This window comes from Ctenopharyngodon idella, chromosome 18, assembly GCF_019924925.1.
Source record: "Ctenopharyngodon idella isolate HZGC_01 chromosome 18, HZGC01, whole genome shotgun sequence".
Lineage (NCBI taxonomy): Eukaryota > Metazoa > Chordata > Actinopteri > Cypriniformes > Xenocyprididae > Ctenopharyngodon > Ctenopharyngodon idella.
The window spans coordinates 2783376-2803889 of NC_067237.1; the positions used below are offsets into that span (position 1 = coordinate 2783376).

The 20514-nt window shown below is 37.7% G+C and overlaps 1 protein-coding gene across 9 annotated transcripts in view; it reads left to right on the top strand.

Moving 5' to 3' along the window:
- Positions 1–20514, top strand: part of kirrel3b (kirre like nephrin family adhesion molecule 3b) — a 227340-nt gene that overhangs the window by 126767 nt on the left and 80059 nt on the right. For all 9 annotated transcript variants that reach the window (XM_051870448.1, XM_051870449.1, XM_051870452.1 and 6 more), the window contains exon 2: positions 17859–18008. In XM_051870448.1, the coding sequence (XP_051726408.1) occupies positions 17859–18008 (150 nt within the window). The remainder of the gene's footprint in view (positions 1–17858; positions 18009–20514) is intronic.

A 20514-nucleotide genomic window follows, 5' to 3' on the forward strand; every position in this document is an offset into this window, starting at 1 on the left:
ATTTTTTTTGTTTTCCATTAGAATAATTAATATGAATGCCTCTTGTTTCCTCACTGTCAATCCAATCATATTAAACCTATTATTTGGCATTACATGATTTTCAAATTAAATATTAATAAAAAATATTATTATAAGAAGTTAAAAGTGTTTTTTCCCCCCTTTTGATAATGTCTTATTTGACCAAGAATGCATCTGTAGTAGAAAAATTACAATAAGATTTGTTGTAAATGTGTCTTTTACACAGATTTCATCTCTTAGGATCGTTCAACTGTTAATAAAACAAATCCAACTGCCAATTTGTCTGAATAAAGCATCTGGTTACATTGTTATAGATTACAATATATATTTTTATTCATATTTTCATGTGTTCACTTTCTCAACCACATGAACTACCCTTTAGGGCTTTTATTTCTTACAGCTTTGATCTATCTTTATGTTTAATCTTCGTCAAAGCAATGGGAATACATTGTTCAAAGTTCAATTCTGTGAACATCAAAAGTGCTCTTTTATCTTGTTAACTGGGAGTGAAGAAAGTATCATTCATTTGCGAGCAGGTCAAATTTGCATTTTGAGCTCTTATTTTTTTCACATTGCAATATCAAACCATATTTTACAGCAAATGGGTTTTAGTAGAGGCATGCTGACATCATTCCACTAACTTTCATTATATTTGGTTTGCCTAGCGGATCAGATTACACAAATCTTTTACTTGTGCAACTGTATGAGCTATCTTGGAAACAACACTAGGTACTTCATTTTATAAAAGGTCACTTAATATTTTTCTCTCATACAAAACTATATGAATGAATGAAATGAAACTGACCCGCCAGAAAGCAAAAATAAAGGCCAGCTGTTTTGTTGCTAGAAAAAACTAATTCAGAGTGAATCTCTAAAGCTTTGCAATCAAGAGTGAACAAACCAGGATGAATAAAATTGCAGATGCCATTTGACACTATGCCATTCTCTGGTTATGAAGCCTAGAAGCAGTCTTTGGAGAGATTTGATGAGATCAGAAGGAAAGACCGACCAAAAAGAGAGAAAGAAAAAAGATTCAATAAAGGCTTATGATAGTTGATGCCACCGCGAATGCCCCCGTGTCTCTTTCAGAGTGGCTTATGGGAAAAGCACAACACCCCCAGGCCTCTTCTAACTGCCATTTATAATTTTTAGAGCCCATCATCACATGCGATCCATCTTTATTTCACACCGCAGCTGTCCTGATGTGTCTAATGCCTTGTGCAACTGGGGTATAAATATGCTGGCTTCATTGCTGATGTTTATTCTTTCTGCTCTATGTGTTTGCGGCAGAGGAGACAAATCTTCATTAGAACGTGAGCCACGGCGCTGTAGCCAGGCCGGCCCCATCATGTGTTGGCTTATTTGTTTTTACTCGAGAATGCATGACAGGAAATGAGTTTGTACATTCAGATTGGGGGAAAGATGAGCACAATCCCCCTCCCAATCCCCGCTGACACAAACAGATACAAGCACGCTCGCACACACACATCGAAGCCTCATCTTACGTTATCCACTGTCAGCGTGCAATGTTTATTTGACTATTAATCTGCGGTAGCCAGCTGAGCCTGAAGGATCTTGTGTGTACATGCTGATAAAGCGTGCCTAGCTGTTACGGGGGAGACTTATGCGTCCAGAAGTAGAAATTTCATCTCTACGATTCATCTAATGATTCGCAGGAGGACAAGGGGCTCATCGGGGTCCTTTCAGCCCTCTCATAAACTACACCCACCTCTCTGTAATTCAAAGGGACGAAATCTGCGCGACATTCATAGCCTGTGCAGTTGGACTATTGAAGCCCACGCTTTCAGCCAGGTTGTTCCACACTTAGCAAATTTCACCGTAATGATTTCTCCTGGTTTTTACCATCATGTAAAGGCCCCTAATGGGCATCCTTTTCAAAAATGCTTCTGCACTATCAAATGTAATTTACACGTTCCAGAAACGTCAGCAGATGTATAGAGATGAAAGCAATTACCATCTGCTTTTGGCTGTCAAGACCATTTGGATTTCTGAGCAGCTCATATTCAGGTGCTGTGTCTCCAAGTGCATTAGGACTTCATTTAAAACCAGTGTTTGGTAAAGTTACTTTTGCAAGTAATGCATTACAATATTGAGTTACTCCCTAAAAAAGTAACTAATTGTGTTACTTAGTTACTTTTTATGGAAAGTAATGTGTCGAATTACTTTTGGATTTCTCATCTAGGCCTGGGCTTGTTTATTTGTTTTTTAATAATAAAAAAGTTATTCGATTTTTGGCAAATGTGGCAAAGGCCCTTTCACACCATAAAAAAATGAATAAGCCTCAGGCTGAAGGAAATGCAAATTCATGCCTGTACAGTAGAGGGCGAAACTCAGACAAGAAAATTCAGCACTCTTCAACAATAAAAACAAAAAAATGAAACACAAATGTGACGTTTATATGAAGTCATGTTTGCTTATTATTATTATGGTTGAATTAGATCATTGAATGTCAGCAGCAAAGACATTGTTTAATAAAGTGAGATTAAATACATGAAGTATATTTTTGTTATTTAACATTTAATTAGTGCAGGGTTGTGTAATATTCCGAGTTTGCATTTCACTGTTTTTATTCATTTTGAGGAATACTGAATCTGTTTTTGTGCAAGCGAGATGAGCAAATGCATGTTCACATTTAGTCTAAAACTACAATAACCATCATGTTCACACAGCGCACACAACACCTCTGCACCTCACGATTTTTCTCAACATGGGGACAGGAGAGCTGTCAGTCAATAAATGGGACAACAAAGTAACTTGCGTTACCTATTTAGTAACAGATATCTTCTTGTAAATTTAAAAGTAATGCATTACTTTATTAGTTACTTGGAAAAAAGTAATCTGATTACATAAATCTTATAATGTGTTACCCCAACTCTGTTTAAAACATTTGGCAAATCAAACTAGTTTTATTCTTATTCTCTTGTCCATCTCCTCTGATTCCTACAATGCATGAATCAAAGCACTAGCTTTTAATTAATCAAAACAGCAATTTAGAGCTACGGTATTGAAGTTTTAGGTGCTTTTTACGCAATTCTATGTGTTTTTGACCTCATGAAAATGGCAAGAATGTTCTCACGCACTTTCATCTTGAAATGCCATCTTTCCACATAAGCACATAGTCAAAATTCTCTTGGCTAATCCTAGAATGAGCATCTTAATGGAATCTGATCTGTAGTGGCGGCAGTGACCCAGCTATAAACCCTCACCTTCTCTGAAATGGATGAGCTCTTATAGACCAATTCATTTAACACTGACCCCAAATTCAATATGAATTATGCATTCATCAATCTGGAATGATCGCTGGCACATTTTCAGGGTGTGGATGTGAAGCACTTTTGCAAAGTGTTTAAGGAGTATTGAACATGTGACGATTACTGTATAGGTGCTACACTGAGCGTAAGACGATTAACGAAGATGACAACTCTGTGCGTCATCGTAAGATTCATTTATGGTAGTTGGATACTTAAACACTTCGCTTCAAGGAGTAGTTCACCCAGAAATAATTTCAGCCATCATTTACTTGCCCTCATGTCATTCCAAATCAATTTGATGCTTTTTTTTCCGTGGAACACAAAATAACAGTTTTTCAAGAATCGGATACCATGCAGTGTTCATAGTGACTAAGTCTGTTAAGCTAAATAAAGCATCACAAAAGTAGTTTGTACTATTAGTGTGATATATTTAAAGTCTTCTGAAGTCATAATATACCTTGTCATGAACATCAGACTGAAACTCAACACATTACAAACAGAAGTTCGTCCCTTCCAGTAAGCTGTTATTTTGAGAATCACTGTGACCAGACCGAGTCTTCTCAAATAAACTCAAACACCAGATCATAAATAAATAATTCTTTTGAGTCAGTTCTTTTGAATCTGGTTCACTAACTGGATTAAAGGGAAAGTTCACCTATCATCATTTACTCACCCTCAAGTTGTTTAAAACTTGTATTTGAGTTTCTTTCTTCTGTTGAACACAAAAGATGATATTTTAAAGAATGTCGGTAACCAGGAAGCCATTGACTTCCATAGTAAGAAAAATAAATAAATAAATAAAATACTATGGATATCAATGGCTACCATCAACTGTCTGGTAATAGTTCACAACAAAGACTTGTAATATAGTGCACAAGTAGTAGTATTTATTTATTTATTTGGAGTATGGAGTCCTCCAGCATTAATCAAATTAATCTTTTTTTCTTCTTCTTCTTTTTCTGTTACACAAAAGAAAGTAAATCATATTGGGCCCTATTTTAACAATCTAAGCAGATGGACTAAAGCGCACGGCGCAGGTGAACTTAGGGCGTGTCCGAATCCACTTTTGCTAGTTTAACGACGGGGAAAATGGTCGGCGCCTGGCGCATGGTCTAAAAGGTTTGTCCCTATTCTCTTAATGAGTCATGGGTGTGTTTTGGGCATAACGTGCAATAAACCAATCAGTCTTATCTCCCATTCCCTTTAAAATCCAGTTGCACTCGCGCCATTGCGGATTCATTATTTACAATGAGGAATTTGCAAGTGGAAGAACTGAACGCTTCTCTAGTGAGGAAACGAATCTGCTCATGTCAGGTTAAAGCGCACGAGCAGACCATCTACAGGACAAGCCGTATTCCACCAAAGCATTTTATCTTTATGTACACGATTATAATCTTTTACATTGTAATCCTTTTCATTTTGAATATTTGGCATGTTTTTGTGCTGTTGCACATCCCTGTGTGTGTAATAAGCAGAGTGTACGCGTGTTGTGTACCCACCTATAGGCGCGTATTACTAACGGGTTCTTTAACAAAAAAAAAATATATATATATTGCACCACTGACTTTAGACCAGGTTTTTGTTGGTCAGTGAAGCAGTCGTTTTCAGTTGCCTCAAAATAGCAACACGCCAACAATGCGCCTGAACACACCTCGTTTTCAGACCAGTACCCCCATGGGCAAACAGATGAGTGCGAATGCAATGAAAATGATAACTGCGTCAGACTGAAACTAGCAAAAAACACTTGTGTCGTGGCTGGCGCCGCATTGTGCCAGGTGTATGATAGGGCCCTTAGGGTTGTAACAACAATAACGATAACTACATTAGCATCCACACCAACAAACGATAACGCTCTGTTCATTCTAAGTGCATTCTGCAGTTTTGTCATCTGCCGCTTTAAATGCTTGAGCTCTTTAAAGCAGGATGGATTCTGATTGGCTGTCAATGTTTTTATCGTTTATCAGCTGAAAAAAAAAAAAAATAATAATAATAATATATATATATATATATATTCTGAAAGTAATTCTAACTATATAATTTTTCTGTGCCGGTATAGTTGTGGTGTGGAGTCTGCTATTCTTTTTAGAACTATATCTGTATATTTATTGTTATAGTTATCGTCCTTGGTGTGAACGGGCCTTTATTCCTTTCAGCGCAGGAATAGAGACAGCTCCCAACCTTCATTTATCAGAAAATGTACTCACATGACCGTCACCAGCATGTAAAATCAACCTCAAACAGCTCAAACCTTAGATCTATAGTAATATGCCTTTTCTTTGGAAAATAAATATATCCTAACGGTGGGCATTAATAGCTCAAGCTTTCAAAGCACAGTTCCGCTGATTAATTGTTGATCCTCTCCACACTCTTCTGTCGCATTGTCCAATTAGTGATTGCACAGCAGATAATTAAGAGAGTCAATCAGGGCCTGCACCTTGGAGCTGAATGCCATGCAGAGATTAGCGAGGGCCGTGAGTGATTGGCGGGTACCGTCTAAGGCCAGAAGCACAACTCCGTCCCCCACGGGGAAGGACGCAGGCATAAATCTACCCTGTCAATCACATAAAGCTCTTCCTCGCAAACACATCCAGGTCAAGGTTGGGAGAGTGATTTAAGAGAGATGAATAAAGAAGTGCTGGGTGGCAGTAAATAAAAATACATGACAGGATAATGTGCATACAGTTTGAGATTAATGAAAAATAAGGAGGCTCTGGATCTGGAGAATATGAGGGGTTAAGTCTATAAGCCACGAATATGACGTTTAGATTGATGAGACGTTTTCTTTCATGTCTTGTGTGTGATGTATTGTCTTATTCAAGGCATAAAACACACCTTTACATTTTTCACTATACACTGAAATAAATAAATAAATAAAGCAATCTTATTTTCCAGTAAAAATAATGAAAAAAAAAAAAAAAAAGACCAGTCCAAAAAATGGAAACAGCCATTACTTATAATATTAATATTTTAAACAAATTGTAATCTAGATAAATATTTATCACAGTGCTTTTATTACCATTGTATTCTTTTAAATACCTTGGGTTACCATTAAAAACTTTTTTTTTTCAGGCTAGCAACAGTAATTCCAAGTATAATATTTTCATATAATGCCTGAGGTGAGAGGTTTATTTACATTTAGCAACTGAGGCACTGGTCAACAGGAACTGGTTTCACAGGTCAGAGCCATTAACTCATCCACAAGGCTGTTTAAGCTTTAAGTGATTGGTATTAGCAATGCAGGCGGGATGATGCTCGAATAAGCGCAGGATTCAGCGGCTACAGCTAGGGAGATGCAGAGCGTTGATTGATCTGGCCATCAGCTCCGGCCCAATAGGCAGAATTCAATTAAGCATCATTTGGCTCAGACACCATTTGTGTTTGCATTCGTCTGGGTCCCCAGGTCTGGATTAGCTGAGCTCCAGCAGGGCTGTCCCTGTTATTATGCCTTCAAATAACATGAGCCAGCAGGTACATACTGAAACCGTGTCTGCCGCTGGTCTAATTTGTCTATCTGTCTTCCATGATGGGCTTTTCATCTTTGAGCCAAATGACACAAAGCCTACAAATGCAGTGTGTATGGCGATTTTCTAATTTCAGCCAGGTTCAGTGTGACAGCACAGAGAGAAAACACAATAATGGTGAGATTTATTCATTTTATCCTTCTTTAATTAGTCTAGGGGCAATACGGCATACTGTCCCGGTAGTAAACAGCCAGGATTAGGAAGCGGTCTTCTCGTGCCACTGGCAAAATGAAGGCTTTCAGTGTAACACGTGCCCGTGGGCGCTGATGGATGGAGGAGGGAGCTTTACCATGCTGTGCATCCATATCAGCAGCAGAGACCATGGGGCCAGGGATGGGAAGTCAGTCCCTTCTGGTGGAGTCTGTGACTGCAGGCAAAAATACTGTTTCTCCATTGACGCTCTTCAGGTCTTTTAAGTGAATCAAAAACATACAGCACAGCCACTCCAATCCAATTCCTGAACAAATGAGCCCGTTCTTTTTAGCAAATCAAAAACATACAGTGTGACCACTGCAGTCCGTTTCCCAAACAAATAACTCTTATGAACAGGTTCTTTTTAGTTGAATCAAAAATATACAGCTCAACCAGTATATGTAGTCTGAATCCTGAACAAATTACTTGGTAACACTTTAGTTTGGCGACCAATTCTCTATGAACTAGTTGCTTATTATGGCCTGCATATTACTAGCATATTGGCTGTTATAAAGCACTAGGGTTGTCAAAAGTACCGGTATCAAGTCAGTACTGAAATTTTAAAAATGTGACGATACCAGCATTTCCCCCCCCTAGCATTTTGAGTACTGTTGAGTGGATTCTTAAATACCTTCGATTGGCCATTGAGTTCACACGCTCAACAGATATGTCTGTGATTGGCTACAGTGATCAATGCTTCAAAAACATGTTGTAAATAGACATCATTGACGCTTTTCAGCAAGTGCTTACACAGAGAAACACAGGATCGTTTGAAAGCAGGTGTCTATCAGCGGATCCGTCTATCGTATATCTATCATACAGTATATATTAGGGATAGACGCCTGTATATCTGTTGAGCACATGAACACAATGACCAATCAGACGTGTTTAAGAATCCGCTCAACAGCGCTCAAAATGCTAGGGGAAAATGCTGGTATCGTCATTTTTAAAATTTCAGTACTGACTTGGTACCGAAGTCAGTACTTTTGACAACCCTGTAAAGCACATATTAATGCCATATTCGACATCCCTTAATCCTACCACATACTTAAACTTAACCACTACAACAACTACCTTACTAACTATTAATAGTGAACGTGTGTTCCCCAAACTAAAGTGTGACCAATTACTTTATTGAGCCGGTTCTTTTTTAGTGAATTAAAAACACCACTGTAATCCGATTACTGAAAGAACAAGTCTTATGAATTATTTATTTTCAGTAAATCACAAACATAAAATGTAACCATTGCAATCCAATTTCTGAACAAATTACTCTTATGAGTCTGTTTTTTTTTTTTGTTTTTTGTTTTTTTGGTGAATCAAAAACATACAGCGCAGATGGAGTTGTCCAAACAATTCCTGATTACGTGACTCTTATGATCCTGTTATTTTTAGCAAATCAGAAACATACAGTGTGACCACTGCAATCTGATTCCTGGACAAATTACTCTTGTTAGCCTGTTCGTTTTTAGTGAATCTGAAATGTACAACAAAGGCAGCACTGTCCATCCAGTTCCTGATAAAATTCCTGATTAAATGAATCTTATGAGACGGTTCGTTTTAGTGAATCAAATAGATGCAGCTTACACATAACAGTGGATTAAAGATACATATTACAAAATTTGTCAGATTATTTTACATTAATAAATGAAATACTGTTTGTTTAGTATTGTTGTTAAATATATAGTTAATGCCAGTTATTGGATCACATTTATGCAATTTTTAAAAAGACTGTGAGAGGTCATTAAAAGTCTGTGTAATCACACCTTTTGCAAGAATTGTTTTAATTGATCTCATATTTATCTCAATGGAATTGCATTTATTTATTGCCAAATATGTATTCCTAAAAAGTACTAAAAGAATCGTTAACAAAACAGTTCAAGAACCAGAAACGTTGAATTCATCTTCCTAATTATAGAGCATCTTAACGGAGACAAACATCTGTGGCTGCAACATTAGCCAAAGACACTCACCGATGCAATGCTCCACTGACACATCCTCTAAATACACACACACACTCTCTCGCTAGAAGGAAATGGGAATATGGGAAATGGATGGAGAGAGGTAATATTCTCTGATTAGGAGTGTGTGTGTGTGTGTGTGTGTGTGTGTGTGTGTGTGTGTGTGTGTGTGTGTGCATTCCCATCCAAGGTGCCGTAGAGCCACTGATTAGTCTCTTCGAGTGGCTATGCCATACTGCCCTGAGAGTAATTTTTGTCATGATTCACAGAGGGTGAGTTTTGAGAGCGTCGGGCCGTCACATCTCTGTTATTGCCAGATGAAATAGAGCAGGGGTTTGTGGACTGCCAGCGCTGTTGGAGGGTAAACAAATTACCACAGAGTGAGATGAAAACATTACAGAGACCATAATGATCCCTGGCTCATCAGTTTGAGTCTGTCTATTCCCCTCACTTAAACAAGCATACCCATAATCCAATCTGTCTAAAGGGACTGCTGAACCCTGTCAAGGTGTGAAGAACAAGTGCAAACAGAAGAAGGAGAGTGAGAATGAGGGAGGATGCTGATGGGTTTGGTTAAACTGATTTACTTTAAAGACTAGGAAAACATGCATCGGATAATAAAGGTCATCTTGGTGGTTTTATTCTGATCGATCTGGTTAGATTTTTGGAATATCAATTTGTAAATGTGAATACTTTGCCTCGGGTACACTGTAAAAAATCTTAAAACAAAGATTATTGGATGGATGGATGGATGGATGGATGGATGGATGGATGGATGGATGGATGGAAATAGTGATGTGATGGATGGATGGACGGATGGATTATTCTCCCATGTGCAACAACCCACAAACGTGTACACAAGCAGTTTTTATATTAAATTATCTTTATAATTATCCAATTACAACAGATATTAAATTGCATAAATAATTTTTCAAACAACATTTTTGATAGCCAACTAACCTGCAAGATAATAATAACACCCCTGCTGTGGCATCATCTCTTTCCATGCCATCTGTTCTACATCATCATTATAACAGCCAACAGTAAATCAACTCAATCTTGATGTATTGACACTCAGATAATGTTGTTTTGGTGGTTAAGGGGTTTATGACAGTTGGATATTCACTTTTTTTTCACACTCTTAACAGCATATCACAAATATTACATGAGGCAGAAATGCAAATTAACTCCCTGCTGGGGAATAACAATCGACCTCATTGCTATTTTCTTAAAGGGATAGCGCTCTTTATGGCCTTATGATGTAAATGGGTGACAATCCATTCACACCATTAATGTGTAGTTTTAAAAATAGTGCCTGGTTAAATGCAGTTGTTATAAACTTTCCAAGTATGGCAAAAATCCAACCGTCACGTTTGATAAATCAAAATGCATCACTACTTAATTTTTCCTCAACAAATGTTAAAAGTGTCCTACAAATGTTATCAGTAAAGAAACCAAATACACTCTACAAGGACAAAATAACTAGTTTTAATTGGATTCCTGATGAATTTATTCTCCATGAAAAAAATAAATAAATAAATCCTGGAAAGCCAACTAAATAGCATTTTCAAGCTATTGCGTCATTTTCTAGCACTTATTTTTACATTCAAGAAAGTAATGATATTCACACATTAATACAACAGTTTCATCACCATATTTTCATTAAAAATAGCTTAATAACATTTTATATCTTAAATGGTTGCCTGTCAGATGGGTAGTTGATTAGCTATGTACTGTAATCACATGATCAGTGTTTGGCTCCTTTATTAAGAAGACACACATGAAAACCTATAATTTATAATCCAGCTCGGATCACCTGTTCACTGAGCGTCTGACACATTTAAAAAAAAAAAAAACTCTCAATATAGTGGGGCAGAGGTCAGCTGAAAACCCCTTAGACGTAAAATATGTTCTTGAAGTACCCTCAAATTACTTAAAGTACCTAGATTTTAATATTAAGTTAGTGTTTTATTTTGATTTTGTATCTAGACTCTAAAGTAGACTCACACTGGGGTTTTAGGAACCCAATTTAATTGATCAATCATAATAATAATAACTTAATAATTGCACTATAAAATAAAAATAAATATTTGATAATTATAATAACTAAATTACAATACTAATATTTATGTCTTAATTTCTTCACTTTCAAACACTCAAACCCTTGAGCAATTCTCTCTGAAACACGCAGAAAATCAGATTATTACAGTTATTTAATTAAATCAAAGCCTCATTCATTTTAATTTCACATTATATATTATTAATTATTAGCTTTTCGTCAACTCACAAACCCCCGGGGGTTTGCGAACTCCCGTTTGGGAAACTGTGTAGTAGGCTTTACTATGATTGGCTGATTTTACGCAGCATCAGGAGGTCTGGCTATAGAAACTACTACCATCCAAACTGACGTGACCTCCATTTAGCACTTGAAGACATTCCCAACTCAACCACACATGGTACGACTCAGATGAAACCTGGAAGGGCAAGGACGAAATCTGATGCAATTTGTAAAAAAAAAAGAAAATAGGGCACTCCTGTCCAGACACTCCATTCACTCAAAACTTGTTAACCTGAAAGGTGTAGTTGTACCTGAAAGTGAAGAGATTCAGGTTTAACACGCTACGGTCAATTTTAACTGCGTCTGTCTGTACGCAGCTGGAGGGAGGAGAGCCCCTCAAGGCACTGCCTGCAGTAGTAACAGACCCTACTGACAGATCCGCCCGGACTCATGCCTGGAATATCAACACACACATGCTACACCTGACCAGCTCATTTCATCTCAAAAGACTGCATCTTATCAGGATTATTCTCGATTTACCCTGATTATCACAGTAAATAAAGTATTTCTAAAGAGGATTAGTGCCACTTCTGCCCACACCGGTACTGCTTTACGTGCCGCTTCGAATATTAATATTAACCATTCATAATCAGCAAGACATTGCTTGTGTTGTCTTCCTCTTACCCAGCTTTGCTTTGGAGGACTTGATCATACGGTATTTTAAAGCAGTAGTGCTGTACGAGGAAGAGTGGAGGAATCTGTTGCCTCCACTTCACTCTCCTCCACGCACGGTTGCCTGTGCATCTGGCAGCCTCGAACGGCGAGAAGATGAGGGGAGAAGGAGGAAGGGTCTGCTCTGAGGCCGGCTGCCTGAGCATCGAGGCGGAATGCTGCCAGATGTGACCGAAGCATCGCTGAGCTCGCTGAATTCCTCCACTGAAATGGGCGAACTTAAACCCCCTGGTTCAACCTTCCCTATTCTTTACCCATTTTTCTACACCCTCCTCTTGACTGACCTACATATGTTTTCCTGCCGCTTGAGGTGGTTTGGAGGAAATAAAACAGGCTGGTGTTTTGCTGTCTGAGTGGATGCACCAGGTGTACATGCGACCAGTGTCGCAAATAGATCACTAGGAAGGATACGTTAACCTCCCTGACCAGACTTCCCACTTCCATTAGTGGCCACACTGATAGTGATGTTAGTAGACATTCGTCGACATAGAACAAGAAGTAAAAGTCAATGGTGGACAAGTGCAAGGTTTCTGAAATTCAACACTTTACAAACTAATCAAATCAAATCAACACCTAATCAAACAAACATTATGATTAGGGATGCACTGACATTCAAATTTTGGCCGATAGGATAAGTTAATAATTATTTTTATGTTATTGCCAAAGGATAAAGTGCAAGTTTCTGCAATTGATAATGTAAAGAATGAAAAAATGGATGTTCATTTTGAGGCTTTGCAAAAGACTAAATGCTATTAATCAACATTAATAATTGTGATTACAATATCAAAGGAAGTAATTGACAATTATGATTTGTCATAGTTGTGCAGCACTACCAAATTTCCATCCATTTTGAATATTACCACATAATGGCTGCGTCCGAAAACTGGAAAATGCTGCCTTCGGAGGAGACATTTCAAGGTAGGAAGGCATCAAGGCACGTCCGAATCCAGTGTTACCTTCACTTCCTGTCTCATAAGATACCTTCATCTGATCGATTTCTGAAGGCAGCATAGATGTATCCTTCACTGCCTTTGATATCCCACAATCATGTGCGTCCATTCTGTGACTGTTGAACTAGAAAATTAAAGATGGCATCCGAAAGTTGCGTTTGCTGGTCAGTTTGTGTGGAAATGTATGTTTTTGAGCAACATTTTCCACTTTTGATGTCATTTCTAGCAAGATATTACTACTGTAGTAATTAAATATTTGTTTAGTTCTCAACAAAGCTCGTGCTATTTTGTTACGCTGCCTCAGAAGTCTGTCCGAAATCAGTTTTGTGAGGTACCTTCATGCACAAACGCTGCCTTACAAGTCATTACCTGATAGGGCAGCAAGGCAACAAGTCAGCTTCATAGGTTTTTGGATGCAGCCAGCATATAACAACATGCTCACTTTACAACCAAATGTGAACATTAATGTAGTTCAAAACACATTTAAGCTATTAAACACCAAATCTAGATCGCTATTTTGCTTATACGTCAACGTAGTATTACTTGTGTTCATGAATTAGTCAGTTCACACAGAAAAACACATTCTTTATGATTGCCTGTTTTTGAATATTTCTAAACAATCATGTTCTGACTTTACTAAAACAGGCATTTTCAACCGAAAGAACAGGCCACTACTCTTAGGACAAAATATTTCATTGCACTAATTGAAAGCATTGCTAGCTAACAATTAATAATAATTAATAAATAAGCTATGCTAAAACTGTGTATTTTCCTATTTTTATCTATTTAATCTTCACAATCCCTAATGATCGCTGTGTTATATTTAGTTAGTTTGGGCAAGGAAACCCCTTGTCTGTTTCATCCAGTAGCAAATCACTATTTTCGACCTCTCTGGCATTTCTAAGACTAAGTCTTAAACTGAAAACTTATAAGAAAGTTCAGAGGTCATGGGATTCATAAAAAAGCAATCTTTTCTACGTTGTTATTCTAATTAGCCATTAGCCATATTATGAAATAATTAGCGTTCATCATAATAATTAGCAATGTGTTGGAATCTAAGTCCAGAGAGGGTCAATCTTCTCCTAATCAAATCATTTGTGATGGTGGTCAGGGTGCAGCTGACACGGCGGTGGGTATTTGAGGGAAGTCGAGGTGTCGTAGGTTAACAAGTGCACTGAGCGCAATAACTGCAGAGGGGTTAATCAGTTACTGCACAGAATGGACAACAATAACACACATCTCGCAGAAGAAGAGACAACAAAAACAAAAGCAGAACAAAGAAGCATTAATCTACACTCACTATTCCTATAACGTGACAAGACAAGCGGAAACCTGATGTCTCTCGGCAGCCTGGAAGCGGGTCTGCTGCGATTCACAGTTCCTCCATCTAGTAATCTACAGAGGACCTTCACAGCAAACACACACAAACAAATAAACCAGCTCACAGCGCAGGAAAAGACAGAATGAGAAACACTGCAGTGTCCAGGCAAGCCTGCTAGCCTTCAAAGATGAACAGCCCAATATATTTATAAGAATTCATAGTGCATCTTTGCAGTTGTTGATTTAATAATGGCTTGTTGGAGCAGCAGACGTTGGATTTCGCCAGGGAGAATTTGTATAAATCAATCTGTGGACTCATGTTTAGCTTTTAACAAGCCATTCATCACATTTTACTGGAGGCAGGACAGAGGTATGACTGATTTGTTTACTAATCCATGCAATTCACAGCGTTAAAGACATCCTGCTGGATTCTGGCAATTAATTATTTCCTCCCTGTGTGTTTAATTTAACATTAATCTAGAAAATGTCATATTTTATAGGTATTAGCACATACTTGTGCTACGTGTCCATGGCAGTGAATTTGCATAGAGTCCAACTGTTTTCAAATAAAGGTAATTACTACAGAGTATGAATTGACCCTAACCCTGATAGTGGATGTACAAAATTATATATTTTCATAATCGTCTAGTCAGTGGGTTGTCTGAATGAGTCAGTCTCAACCTTGTATAATTAGCTTCATGTCCACCAAACACCGATCAGAAGTGTGCGTTCACATTCTTGTGTTCATAAACTGCTCGATGAAGCAGAACAGAAAATGTTATCAAGACGTTAATTTAAAAGATTAACTTTTTTTGATGCTGTGAGACACGAAATAAATAAATGAAGTCCATTTGCATGTGTACATACATAAGGTAACTGACAGATATGCAACAAATACATTGGTTAGGTATATATATAGCCTTTAATTACATGGATTGTAATTATGGATCGTGCATAAAAAGTCAGTATTTTTCTTGGAATTTATTGTTGAAGGCTGAGAATTTGTTACAAAATTAGTGCCTTGATGGCTCTAGCAGCAATGCTCTATTCATATTTTACCGCTGCTAAAAATATTTCTGTCGTGACATCTCTCGGAGTGTTTGGCATGCTAATGGTTATGACAATGTTGGTATGTTTGGTCTTGGCGGAATAGATCTGTTACGCTGCTGCTGTTATTGCTGCGGCTGCAGAGCAAGTACGACACTTGCTACTGCCAATACATACACGACATGCTGCTGGGAGCAAGTAAGACATGCTGCTGCTGTACAATATAGCGTACATGTATTACCCATAGCAGATCTGTACAGGTGGAGCTGGGAAAGGTGGGGGGTTTCTGAAACTGCACTGCTAAGGCAAATTCTACCCAAGCATTTGAAGGTTGAGCATGCAAGCTCACTGGCCACTGATACAGCAGGAACCAATCAGCTGAGACCTATAGATAACGATGTGATTGCGAGGAGGTTAAGATAAAGGACCTATTAGCCTGTGCCATCTAGAGTTTCATAACAGAACTTTGCATTAAAAGGTAAAGCAAAAATTAGTGAAGAAAAAAATATCCATCACTAAACTCTAACCTTGCCTCTTATTAAAATTTGGTGGGGGGAAACCAAAGCAAAGCTTATTTTATTAATTTATTGTATTTGTGTGAACCACTTTACCATTTAAATACTGTTTTTGGCCCTGCATTTTGGCAATACCAGTATTTTTTTAAAGGGGTGTTTGATTATGATTTCACTTTTTTAACTTTAGTTAGCGTGTAATGTTGCTGTTTGAATCTGCAAAGTTACGACGCTCAAAGTTCAATGTAAAGGGAGATATTTTCTTTTAAAGAAATCACTTTTTAAGGACAACAACAAACAGCTGGTAGGAACTACAACGCGCTTTTCTCCTAAAATTGACATAAACCCTGCCCCCGAGAACACGCAACAAAGGGGTGAGTCCAACACAAATGCAATAGCATGTCATAAAAGCGAGATGACAACATAAGTTATGACCGTAATTAAACTAAACTATACCTGTTCTGTCTTCATGCAGAATATATTCTCTGGCTCTGTAGGATCTTACAACAGTTCCCACACGAGCGAATTTATAGATTATCATGACAGAATATGCTAATCAATGACTTTAAAATAGTTAACTCCACATCAGCTACATAAATTCATCAAATGACCATTCAGAAACGTCCTGTTGCATTCTACATGTTGTCACTTCTTCTTGAGTCTCTCCATTATTGTCCGACTCCGATTTGAACATAAAAGGCTGAACAGTTTCTGACATTTTCAGTGAGTCTGCATGAGGTAATCGGAGCTGATAACACGAGCTCGTGAAACTCCGCCCTCTTCTTGGGAGCAGCAGCTCATTTGCATTTAAAGGGACACACAAAAACTGAGTGTTTTTGCTCACCCTCAAAAAGTGACAAATTCAACATGCTATAAAAAATTATCTGTGGGGTATTTTGAGCTAAAACATCACAGACACACTCTGGGAACATCAGAGTCTTATTTACATCTTGTAAAAGTGGCATTATATGACCCCTTTAAATATATTGTGAATATGGTAATTATTGAGCACCATGATATTACCATCTGATACCAACTCTATACAGTGGCACTGGCCACAGTACTTTTTTGTAAGGCAACCGCATCCTCCAAAGGCTGTTTTGTCATATATTTTGCTCATTTCTGGGGACATTTTTTAGTAAAGTATAACTACGTTAGAAACACACACATACACACGCACACACACATACAGTACATCAAGAAACTGAGAGGGTGGTAAGTGTTCCACAGAAGCGAGTATTGATTAAGCAGTACACTGTGATTTAGAGTGGAATGAGCAATATGAGCCATCTTCTTCAATTGTAGATAGGCACACATCAGGGACAGCTGCAGAGTTCAGCATGACTGCCAGTGTGACTCCCATTATACAGCACTGCCAGCAAGAAACTCGTCATCTCTCCACTGAGACAGCTCATTGCAATATTGATAGCTGATGTCAACTATTGTATTTTTGAACGTGTGTGTTTGTGACTGCACATGCAATATGTACCACTGGAGTTTGAAATACAAGACATTTGTCTTCTAACTAGATTCCCTTTGGAGACAGAAATCTTTGGGGCCAACTGCCAGCGCTAACCAGTCAAACCTGGACCACCCGAGTGACAGGCCCCGGTATCTTTGTGCCCACCTGTGGATAGATACAGGAATACAGCAGATTCTGAGGGCTGTCCTACTTTATTTCTCTTTCTCCTTCTATGACGCTCGTTCTCATATCCGTGACACCTTTCTTTAAGAGGCATCTTGTGTCTCAGTGGGTTACTGCTGACTGCCTTCTCAGGGCCACTCATCTCTAACTTCATTTGCTTTATGTATTTTTCTATGTGTGAAAGATGCAGTGTTGACAGGCTGAAGAGAGTTCCTCAGTGCACTTCAACATGGCGTGTTAATCACACTTAAGAGTTATTCATTGAACACATTCTTTAAATTAGGTCATGTAACATTAAACCATTTCATAATGGATCTGATGTGTTTAAGACATGTCAGTATGAGGAAAGGGCTATAATGCTGTAGTTAAAACATTAATGTTTTACTCTCTTTCCATCTCTTTTGTTTCAGGAGTGAATGCTGTGTTCTCACAGCAGCCTCAGGACTTGGTAGTTGTGGCTGGTCAGCCTGTGACGCTACCCTGCTCCATCCCTGGTTACCATGGTGTTGTGCTGTGGCTCAGAGATGGCCTCGCTTTGGGCGTCGGAAGAGATCTTGCAGGTAATAAAGTCATAAACAGTTTAGTATTATTTAGCAAACTTTATTGAAAATGTTACCAGTTTATGTTATGATTTTGATGCTGGTGTCCCCATCAAGCTTCTTAAATAGTTTTAATGATCAACAATAAAAAAGAAAGAACATCCTGGTAGATCTTTTTAACCATTCATATTCACTTGTAAGACTGATTGACTAACTTAAACATCTTCACAAAAAAAGATCATGCTGGTCACGTGGCTTTAAAACCTTACAAGAAAGACTGCACTAGTCCACCAACTTAAAAAAAGACCATCCCAATCTCAGCCCCCTTTGAAAATTGTCAAAAATTTGTGGCACCCTACACTTTGAATTTATTTGATATGATACCTTGAAAAGTATCGATTTTTGATACCACAGGGAAGAACTGCCGTATATACTGTCATATAGATATTTTTATTATTATCTTTTTTTTGTCCATCCATTGAAAGTCTAGGCAATCAATAATTTCTTCTGAAGAGATCACTTCATGACAGATTTTAATTAAGGCTTTTATTCAAATATAAACATTGCTCAATTACCATTACAACTATCTCAACGAAATGTTTGCTCACTCAATGTATTTATGTTTTACAATGGGGTTATTTTGTTGCAATAGCAAAATATAGCTTGATTTCAATCTTTGAATTGATTTTTATTTTTTTAAAAAGACAAGTAAACAGTAAGTAATAAAATAAGAGAAAATAAATTACTATATACTTATAAATTTACTAATGATAACACATAAATACAATAGAATAAAGATACAAATGGAATAAATGTCTTTAAGTTTTTCATGTAGGTCTAACAGTAGTAGGGCTATTCAGATAAGAAATACAACAGAAGCTGAATAAAGTATTTAAATATATCCTTGGAAAGCTTTCATTTTAAAAATTAAATACAGATTATTCAAATAAAAGTTATTAAGTCAAGAGCAGTGAATGAATTTCTCTTAGTCTTTTGTTGTTTGATTAACATCAACAACACAGACAGCAGGTTTATTAAGCTGCTGTCACTTTAAGACCTGACGCATGGATCCAATATACTGTTGCACATGCGTTTACATAACCGATGTGTTTATGTGAATACTCGGCAAGTCGGACATTGTGACAATATTTTTATGTGTATTTGACCGTACGCAAAACAAGCCTTTAAAAAGAAATTAATTTGGAACTTGCGAGCTGTTTGAGAGGCGGCTTTATGTGTACGCACTTTGGATGCAAGCACGGGAATGAAAATCATGTGCAACCCAGCAATTTCACGCCGAAATTCAGACCAACCTGCATGTTTATCATAAATTTGTGTCTGTTATTTGTTGTTATTGGAGACATCAGAGATTTATGGTACATAATAAATAATTTGTTCTACACGTGGTAGCGATTTAAAAAAAAAAAAAATGTTTGAAGGATTTTTTTTACACGGCACCCCTGCTCTCACGGCACGCCGGTTGGGAAGCACTGATCTAGCTCAACCAGGTACATACAAAAGACAAGCTTCACCATCTCCACAAGAAAGACTATGCTGCTGAACCAACTTAACCAGCCTCACAAGAAAGACCATGCTGGTAGCTTAACAAGAAAGACCTAAAATGAAACACACAACCTGAGATGACAACTTTACAGGAAAGTTAAAAAAAAAAAAAAAAAAAAAAAAAACATGCTGGATGACGATCATAACCAGGTTTACACAAAACAATGCCAATCAATAAGCTTCACCACGCTGGCAGTGTAAGCTTAACCATCATTAAAGGAAAGATCATGCTGCTCAACCAACCAAACCAACTAAGCGTCATCTGCTACACCAGCACTAATCTGCATAAACCAGCCAATGTCAGCATGAGCATTCATAGTAGTCACATTATGGTCAAATAAGATGATAATTTCTGACTGAGTGAGAGGTAAACGTGTCCACAGCTCCAGCCAATTTGATTGAATTTTACACTTCAACTAGCAGCCGGTCTTCATCTGCCTCTCAAATAGCCAAATTGGTTTTTAAACAAAGCTTTTGATAATTAAAGTTGACTTTGGTACACAAGTTTAAGCTAGAGGGTGTGATTGCTTTTTAAAAACTGTTCAATTGGTGTCAGGCATAGAAGGACAAGAGCAACTACAATATAACCTCTTAAGTACTTTTAACTGTTAATAGCTTGTGAAGTGTGTGGCTTTTCCTGACTAGCAAAGTGCTGCTTGTTTGGTTAATTGCTTAATTTATGCCAACAGCCATTGGATTCCCATTCCTTCCTCCTACAGACTTTGAACATCATGAACTTATTCATATTCAGGTTGATCGGAAACAGTTGGTCCCCCTTTATGACATTTACATTGGATTTTCTTGGATTACAGCACATGAAATCCTTGTGTGGAAAGAGCAGGTGTAAGCATCACTTTGAAAAGTTGCCTAGACTCTAACATGATTCCCTAAACTCGATGGGTCGCATAAAGGGTAATTCAATGTTTTACTCCATTTTTCTATCACAGATGCAGCTCTGCTATGC